General features: G+C 33.8%; 6 protein-coding genes across 6 annotated transcripts in view; 2 read left to right on the plus strand and 4 right to left on the minus strand.

Annotated features, from left to right (window-relative positions):
* The window catches only part of NAEGRDRAFT_65967 (DUF51 domain-containing protein), a gene marked incomplete at both ends in the record, with an annotated part of 1,445 nt that extends 374 nt beyond the window's left edge, over positions 1–1,071 (minus strand). The window contains 2 exons of the mRNA XM_002678833.1: positions 593–811; positions 865–1,071. Of these exons, the coding sequence (XP_002678879.1) occupies positions 593–811; positions 865–1,071 (426 nt within the window). The remainder of the gene's footprint in view (positions 1–592; positions 812–864) is intronic.
* A 380-nt stretch (positions 1,072–1,451) lies between these two features.
* On the minus strand, positions 1,452–2,162 carry NAEGRDRAFT_65968 (uncharacterized protein; the record flags this gene model as incomplete). Its single annotated transcript, XM_002678834.1, has 1 exon — positions 1,452–2,162. One exon carries the CDS (start codon positions 2,160–2,162, stop codon positions 1,452–1,454), a length of 711 nt encoding a protein of 236 aa, XP_002678880.1.
* A 753-nt stretch (positions 2,163–2,915) lies between these two features.
* On the plus strand, positions 2,916–4,598 carry NAEGRDRAFT_65969 (uncharacterized protein; the record flags this gene model as incomplete). The annotated part of the gene is made up of 2 exons (XM_002678703.1): positions 2,916–4,130; positions 4,185–4,598. The coding sequence occupies 2 exons, from the start codon at positions 2,916–2,918 to the stop codon at positions 4,596–4,598; spliced, it is 1,629 nt and encodes a 542-aa protein (XP_002678749.1).
* A 117-nt stretch (positions 4,599–4,715) lies between these two features.
* Positions 4,716–6,324, plus strand: NAEGRDRAFT_79246 (uncharacterized protein; the record flags this gene model as incomplete). The annotated part of the gene is made up of 1 exon (XM_002678704.1): positions 4,716–6,324. One exon carries the CDS (start codon positions 4,716–4,718, stop codon positions 6,093–6,095), a length of 1,380 nt encoding a protein of 459 aa, XP_002678750.1. The 3' UTR covers positions 6,096–6,324.
* NAEGRDRAFT_48037 (uncharacterized protein) lies at positions 6,320–7,306 on the minus strand (the record flags this gene model as incomplete). Its single annotated transcript, XM_002678835.1, has 1 exon — positions 6,320–7,306. The coding sequence occupies one exon, from the start codon at positions 7,304–7,306 to the stop codon at positions 6,320–6,322; it is 987 nt and encodes a 328-aa protein (XP_002678881.1).
* A 1,217-nt stretch (positions 7,307–8,523) lies between these two features.
* NAEGRDRAFT_32641 (uncharacterized protein) lies at positions 8,524–8,985 on the minus strand (the record flags this gene model as incomplete). Its single annotated transcript, XM_002678836.1, has 2 exons — positions 8,524–8,796; positions 8,881–8,985. 2 exons carry the CDS (start codon positions 8,983–8,985, stop codon positions 8,524–8,526), a joined length of 378 nt encoding a protein of 125 aa, XP_002678882.1.
* Between the last annotated feature and the right edge of the window lie 23 nt (positions 8,986–9,008).

Consider the following 9,008-nt stretch of genomic DNA (forward strand, 5'->3'; position numbering starts at 1 on the left):
TCAAAACAATGCTCACACATATCAGTGGAGGCTCTATTTTGTTCTGCCATTCTCTATATTCCTGTTCTGTACTAGTATTATCAGCAATATATACTACAATTCTACAATCCAATCTTTGGAAAAACAATTCAAACCCTTCACTATGAAACAAAAGCCTGAAAATTTGCAATAATTAAATTCTCTCCTTGTTTTTCTAACTTGTTCTATTTTTGTTTTTTTGAAAACGTTGAGGAATTTGAAAAAGGGATGATAAACTGTTTCGGTACTAAATTCAATCAACGTATTGTTGTTTTATTCAGTTTATTGAGTTTATTGTTCTGTGGTGGTGGTGGTAGTAGAGGCAGACGCGTTGTTGTCATTATTCTTATTGTAAAGTTGATAATAATTGGTGTAGGATGGATAATTCATTTCAATTCTCTTTTGACAACCTTTAGCTGTTGTTTGGTGGAATTCTTTAGGGAGGAAGGTGAGTGCCCAATCATAAATAACATTGGGAATGAGGCCTCCAGGTGTAACCTGTGTGACACACCAAAATTCACATCTCTTTTTTATAATGATTATTGTAAAATATTGTAAATTATTGTCAGCTTACATTTTCATCTATTGGGCTAACTTTCATACCCAAAAATAAAACAGTGGTTCTAACATATTCTGATTTAGTTTCCTTTGGGAATGAATCTGCACTCTTACCAATCATCAAGTAGGTATTAGTTTTTTCATCGTATTTCTCTGCATTGACTGTCATTAAATCACGTGAGCTCACAATTAAATTCCCCTTCTTGACTAAATATTCCAAAACTTGATTTTGTGGCTAAATTATTTCCAATTATTATTATTATTAATATTATTTCACAAAATAATTACCTTTCCAGGAATGTTAAAAATTTGTACAATTTCTCTTCCAGCTTCTCTGTTGTCCCACAAATAACGAAAATCATACGCTCTCAAAACATCATAAAACACTTGAATTGGATAATTAACAATCATCTTGTACTTGTGTCTGACTGTTAAATGAGAATGTTCTTCACTAATGGTTTTAGATCCTCCTTCACCATTTAATTTCTTCCACATGATTCTATCCTCTTCCTCGAATAATAATTTATAGTCACCATCCTTATCCTCAATTTCACTCTCTAATTTATCAAAATCCGAAAATTCCTATTTCCACAATTTTTCCTTGGTCAAGCATTAATTTCCATCACACAAAACATACCACAAGAGGAAATTTATATTGTTCAAATTTTTCAAAGCTATCGGAAACTATCTCTTCAAGCTTTGGTTTGATGAAGAGTGATTGTGCAGGTGTCGACGAGAACCATCCAGCCATTTTTTATTGTTGTGTGTTGCAATAATTTGGAAGGTGTTGGAGGCATAGGCGGAATACTGAACTCCGCTGTACTTACTGATTTCTCGTCCCCAAGCAGGGCAAGACAATTAGTAATAGAGAGAGCTTATAAATTCCACATTGGACGATGATTTGGTTCTTTGAGGGATGGTACTGCTACGAGTTCATTATTGTTTTCCTTCACTTCAACAATTACATTGGACATTTCATCCATTTCATCAAAGATTAAATGTTCGAGTGATCTGAATGGTTTAACCCAGCCCTTTATCTGGGAAGCTCTCATTCTCTCATCTTTGCATCTGTAGGTGACAATATTGAAATTGGATCTTTTCCAATAGGGAGCTAATTTAGCTTCCTCTTCATTGTCATTCTCAAAGAACGTTTCATTAATTCTCGAGAGGAAACCCTCATGGGAGTCATGTTGACTTGCTGATGGTGGGGGTGTAATTAATTCTCTACCAACTGTTTGATTAATCATATCAGTACTCTTCTTTTTGAAATCAGTCCACTTTTCCCATAATTCTTGCTTGTTAAGAATAACTTTGGTGTATAATTTGATGCTCGCGTATTTAGGCCACATTGTTGAGCTATTTAAAATATGAGCTATTTTCAAACCATTTGATGTCCAATAGGCACAATTTCCTCTTTCTGCAATTCCAGAAAACCATGAAAAGCCCTTAAATAAGTTATAAATTGGTCCATTAACCATACTATATTTGGCCATATTCAAATCACCCAATTTTTGAGTTTCCACAAAATATTCATGCATTTGTTTAATGTATTCTTCTGGCCATTCCTCAAATCTGAAAGAAATCATTGTTCTCGAATAAATTCCACCTTGTTCATTACCATCATCCACTGTACATTTACTGCATGTTTAATTCACAACATGTCAACCAATATATAATTATTCCATTAAACATACCTCGGATGTCCAAACAAATAATCATCAGCAGGTATAAAATTCACCATTCTATGACCTGGTTTTCCAACAACTATTACAAAGATGACAAAATATTCAGAATAATATTTCAACAATTAAAATACCTACTATTCATCACTATTGATTTTCCATCTTCTGGATTAGTATATCGAATAGCAGAGTGACCATACGGATTCACTGATGAATCCGAACTAAATATCCTCGTCGTTAACAATGAAGGAGTCACATAAATATATTCAAAAGCAGGAGCCTTCTTCTTCCCCAGCAGAGAATCAATCTCTGTTAATGCTGTTTCTTTATTAATCACCTCCCTCATATCTTGATGCTGAATTGCTTTAGAAAAACATTGTTTCTTCATCATTGCTCTTGAAAAAGGATAATCATTATTCTTGTTGATTAATAATTTCCGAGATAAAGTAAAAGCTGTAGTAGTTGTACTAAAACGCGATAATGATCTCAACATTTTTTTGATTGAATTTCTTTCAGTAAAAGGCAAGGAATAGATTCAATCAAATTCATGTAGTTGCTACTGTGAACTTTCTATGCCATCAGATTGTTAATTGTCAGTAATTGGTGGAAATAAGTGATTACAAAATATTTTAAACCAATTCGAATATTAGAAAAAACATGTCAAAGAGACCAGCCGAATCTTCTTCCGAAGATGAAGAAGAAGATTACTCATCAGAGGAGGAGAATGTACAAGAATCGTCATCAATTAAAACTAAACCAATTCAAGTAAATCCACTCCATGCCGATAAGATTGTTCGACAAATATTGATTAAACCCAAATGGCATGCCAAGATTGACAATAAGAGAATTATTAAAAAGTGGAGAGACGAATGTACCAAACAAGGTATATCAAACTCTAGTTTTGATGTTGGAATTGATATCTTACGTGATATCAAAGCAATTTCCCACTCTGTTCACTATTGTTGTGGATATTGTGGTGCTCAACCAAAGAAGAAACTATTCTCTGATCCCGATAGTGATGCAGAAGAATTGAATGAAGATGAAGAACTTTTCGATGGAACTCTTGAAGATAAGAAACCGAGTAAAAAGAAGAAAAAAGTAATGAGGATTTCATATTCGGACGATGAGGAGTATAATGATGATGATGGTGAAAGAAGATCATATAGGAGGTCAACCAAGTTTTGTCTTTGTCCATGTGCTCATTGTGCATTTAAGGAACAGAAAGTTGGACCAGATGTATGTGTTGAGAAGGAAGATTGGATTCCAGAAGAGTTGACTGAAAGATTGAAGAAACATTTGAATTCTTTGGTGGAGAGTACACCTAAGGAGGAATGGGATTGGCATCCTGGTTCAAATCAACAAGTTCTCGATATTATCCATCCTTCATTGTATTGCTATTCGAAAGAGCATAGTATTTTGAAAGGGGATACGAAAAAAAAGTTGGTAAAGAATATGAAACAGATTAACACTCAATGGCTACCAACAGATTTTGAAGTTGACAAACAAGGAAATGTCAAACCACTTTCCTATATCAATAACATTAATCCAACATCACAGAAAGAATTACAAGATACTATTTGTGAGGTCTTGTCACATTTAACTCAACCAGTCAAGAAATTTGTCAAGTTCAAAAAGAAGGTTCAAGTAATTGTCAAGGCAGCAAATGTAATTGTCACTCCAGAACAAGGTTTCTATCCAGGTGGTACTTGGCACTCAGAAGGGGATACTGAGAATATTGTAGCTACTGCCATCTTTTATTATGAATGTCAAAATGTGAAGGAAAGTGTTTTGGAATTTAGATCTTCATTGGATGAGGAAAGTTTTTTTGGTATTGAGCAAGATAATGTAAAACAAGCTTGGGACAGATGTAATGTAAGTTACCTTAATTCAATATTCATCAATTAATTTCTCAAATTTCTTTGAAAGATTCATGATCGTGATAAATTATTCACAATTTTGGGAAATGTCAAAACCACAGAAGGAAAATGCATCTTCTTCCCAAATACCCATCAACACAGAGTTAGACATTTCTTCCCAAAGGATCCAACTGAGGTTGCCACCAGAAAAATTCTTGTCTTTTTCTTTGTTGATCCAGAAAAGCCAATTGTTTCAACTTCAAACATTGATAATCAGAGGAGAGATGCTGCCATTTCGAATGCATTCCCTCTCGTTAAAAAGTTACCTTATCCAATTCTTATTAAGGAGATTATTCCATTCCTTCCTTTGATGAGTAAGGCACAAGCCGAAGAGGTTCGTGAGCAATTGATGGAGAGTAGAAAGTACAAAAGGGATGAACAAAATGAATTATACGAAAGAGAATTCTCATTATGTGAACATTAAATTCTACCAAATTATTGAAATTTATTCCTGGTTATTATTAATATTAATATTAAAAATTACTAGAATGAAGTTGATGAACTCAACGCAATCACAATATTAATAAAACAATTAAAAAAAATGATTAGAAGAAGAGTTTCGGATCAATCTTCATCATCTTCGGGTGCTTCTCCTTCATCATCAAAAACAAGACAACACCAACTATTAAATAATATAACTCTACCAAATACTAATACTAGCAATAGTGTACTACCATCAACATCAGCATCTGTTGGATCGACTGCGGAATCGACTGCTAAAATTAATGAAAAAACAAAATATGAATTGAGTACATTGCTACATAAACATTGCTCAAAGGATGCTGATGCCTATGTTGAGGATGCAATTTTACATAAATTTAAATCAATACTAAAGCAAGGAGATGTCTATGTTGAGACTGCTTATCATCAATTGATAAAATCGATATTGACAAAGAAGAATTCCACCATTCGATATTTTGCATTGACTTTTATTCATGAAGCAATGAGAAGTAAACGATTTAGAACACTTCTGGCTCAGGATTTTAAGGAATTTATTATATTGACAGTGGCAGGTAGTCCAGCAAGTAGGACGGATGCTGCCACTTCGAACGTTAGTAGTGGTAAAGATAATGCATTCCTAACGAGGAAAAATTCAAAATATAGTGCTATTTGTGTGCCTGATGTGTTGCCTCCACCTGAGAAATCTGCAATGAAATTGAGAGCAAAGGCATTGGAATATATTGAAAATTGGAGTGAAACATATGGTCAATTGTATCCATCTTTTCAAAAAGGATATGAGTATATTGAAAAGAAATTGAGATTTCAATTTCCTAAACTGAGAGAACATCATCTCAATCAAGTTCAAATTCGAAATGAAAGACAAAGACATAGACAAACTATTTTATTGGGAAAATTTAAGAATATTAAGGATAATGATTTTGAAAAGATGGCCCACATTGAAGTGTGTCTGAGACAACTCGAGGTTTGTCTCGAACAGATTATTCCATCATTTGAAGAAATGATGAAAATTGCAATTAGAGAGGACGAATCAGTCAATCCACCTGTCACTATTGATCCAAACTTTAATTATATTGAAACTATAAATTCAACCTCTGATGAGAATATAACCGAGCAAAATAATGTACAAAACGATAATTATAATGTAAATATGGATAACTATGAAATAACTGCGGAGGAAAATGAAGAGGATGAATGGGAAGAGGTAACAGGTTATCAAGAGGAAGAGGATGAAAACTCTGTGCCTCTAGACATTGATGACATGATGAAAGATGTTGGTATCTTCTCGAATGATTATGAGATTACAATTGATTTGAAAGATATTTTCCAAGACCAGGAAACTATTGACAATACCACACTCTTTGAAATTTGTAAGGAAAATTTACGTACACTGAGGAAGACATACTTTCCTCAAATTAAGGAATGGATGAGAATAATGACTGCTATTAAAAGAACCAGGTGATATTTTCTCAATGTATTGACATGAAAACAAGATTACTACTGTATTTGACAAGTGTGAAAAACTCAAAATTGAAAACTTTGAGGCAATAGAAAAGACCAAATCAATGGAAAAGCAAATTGAAGCAGCAAGGAAAATTGAAGAGGAAATTATTGAGGATTTGATTCTTAAAAGAAAACGAAACAATACTGACTCTAGTAAAAATAAAAAGCAAAAGATGAAATAATTTATGATTGTTGGGTAGTTGTTTGTTGTTCAGTTGTTGTGGATGGAGTTGAAGAAACAAAGAATGATTTGATAAGGGCAGCAAAATTGTTGGCCATGTCATCACTTGGGAATTGAGCAAAACCGTGGACAACCTTTGGAGTTCTGAAATGTTTGAGTGTAGATGTACCATTAGAAGCTTCAGTAACAACACGAGCAAATTCAGCAGCTTCATCTCTCAAAATGTCATATTCAGCAGTAATGACGAAACCTCCAGGAAGCTTTGAGTAAACCTTAGCTCTAGCATCAGGATCACGAGTATCCAATGCACTCATAACTGAAAAGTATGGATTGGCAGCAGCTTCTTCATCTGAAACTTGGGTTCCAAGAAGATATCTCCAAAACTTCTCAAGAACTGGACTATCCAAAACAAATCCAAAATCTCCAAATAATTTGTAAGATTCAAACTTGGTTCTATTAGCAGGATAATAGTGAAGAGCTGGATAGAAGAGAGCTTGTTGATGAATTTTTGGAATTTGTTCCTTCTTGACAATTTCCTGATCTGCCATCAATAACCTAACAAGGGCATGTGAAGTAATATGACCACCAGCAGAGTCACCAGAAACAGTGAGTTGATTAAGATTGGCATTATACTTTTCATCCCTCAAATTCTTTCCAACCCAAGTCAATGCATTCAATAAATCATTCAAACAAGCTGGGAAAACATTTTCTGGAGCTTTTCTATATCCAACACTGACAACTACAAATCCCTTCTCTGACATTTTTCTACAGAATGAATCATAAACGTCAATATGATTTAAAACCCATCCACCACCATGAGTATAAACTAATACTGGATATCCACCTGGACGATGTTGTTTTGGTGTGTAAATTCTCAATAAATATTGTGCCATATCACTTGTTGAATCCATCTCTTTCAAATACAATTCCGATGATGAAATATTATATTGAATTTGATGAGTAGTTTTTTGCAATAAACTAGATTCCATAGTAGTATTTCTAACCTTGTACAATTCCTGTCTGAATTTTACAATATCTGCAAATCTAACAGATAATTTAAATACCATACTCTTATAATATAATTGGAATGATAAATCAGGAAATAAAATCAACGGATACAATGCATAGGCAACAAGCACCAACAAGAGTGCCAAAATTCCGAATGCCACCTTCATGATAATTCTAATGCTGCTGACCACTAAAACAAAAACACAAACTCCTGGTGTGCAAAGCTGCTGATCTTTATATTTTTTTTTTAAAGCGAAAGAGCGAAAACCAAGCGAAAATTTATTATTATTCCCTTGCTCAATGCTCAATAAGAATTTCAATGGTTCAATTATTTGGAAATAGAAGGTCAGATTTACATATTGAGGTGATTTTTGTGGAGTAAGGTGGGTGGTGTTCAATATTTTTTGAAGGTTAATTGGCGAAGTATCATCATGATGTTGGGACTTGAGATTTTCTTGGTGGAAATTTAGTACATTAAGCGAGTTATCATTGTATCGAGATTGTTTGCAGCCTCTGTGAAATCTATCTCTTCCATTCCTTGCTGAGTGTATTGCCAGAGGTGAATCTTTCTTTTGAAATTGGAGGTGAAGATAGAATGAAAATCTTGTAATGTCTTAGTGATTGAAGCAGAGTTGACGAGGTGAGACATTTTCAAAGTGTCAGATTAGAATACTATTTGAGGGAATTGTAATTTTGTTACTATAATCGCCTCCTTTCAACTGAAGAGTTGGTCCCAATGCAGAAAGAGATCCATATGAATGAACTGACGTAAAGCATGCCTTTGGCTTCTGAATACTATCTAGAGTAGAAATTGTTTGGTTTAAATATTTCACTTGGCAAATCATTCATCAGAGGATAGTCAAACTCTGAACATCCCATTTGAATAATGCACATCATCTGGAACTAGATTATTCCACATTTTCCTCAAATTTCCACGTGCAAATTCACCAGGAAATCGTAAAAAGCTGTTATTTTGTTCCCTAAGCCTTTTCACCAAGTTTTCATTACCAATACACCAATCTACCATCACACTCCTCGACTTGAAACTCTGTGAATTGTCTTGATAAAAGTAAACATTCGGATCACCTTTTGGCTCATCCTCGGAGAGGGTTTGTTCTTCATAAATATTCTCGATAAAATCTCTTCCAATTCTTGTTCCTCCAATTCCATTTTGTTTTTGAAATATTTATTAATATTTTTACAATAATTTCAAATGTTTTGTAACAGTATCAATTAATTCTACAGGAGCTGGACCAATTCCAAGTACTGTTTTCGATCCAGCTTCAATTTGAGTTCTTCCAGCATCAACAACAAGATAACAATTCAAACGTTGTTGTAAACATTTTTGAAATAAATTATCCAATTCCTTATCACTATCTGCTTTAAGACAAATCTTAGCTTCAGCTGTTACTTCCCAGTCATGTAAATATTGTTTCCATTGTTGCATATCTTGGTTGGTGATTTGTGTTGGCTCTGAATTTGATGATGAAAATAATAATTGAGTTTGAGCAAAATAGGAGGTGTTTTCATAGAGAATATTTCTATAGAGACCGACAGCTGCATGACAACATTGAGCAGCAATCTTTCCTTTACCCATATTCAAATCATTTCTAACAACAAATACCATCTTGTAAGCCTTTGATGTCGGGAATGATTTCATCAAATATTCTTGATATTTTTGAT

This window comes from Naegleria gruberi (assembly GCF_000004985.1).
Source record: "Naegleria gruberi genomic scaffold NAEGRscaffold_16, whole genome shotgun sequence".
In the NCBI taxonomy this organism is placed as follows: domain Eukaryota; phylum Heterolobosea; class Eutetramitea; order Acrasida; family Naegleriidae; genus Naegleria; species Naegleria gruberi.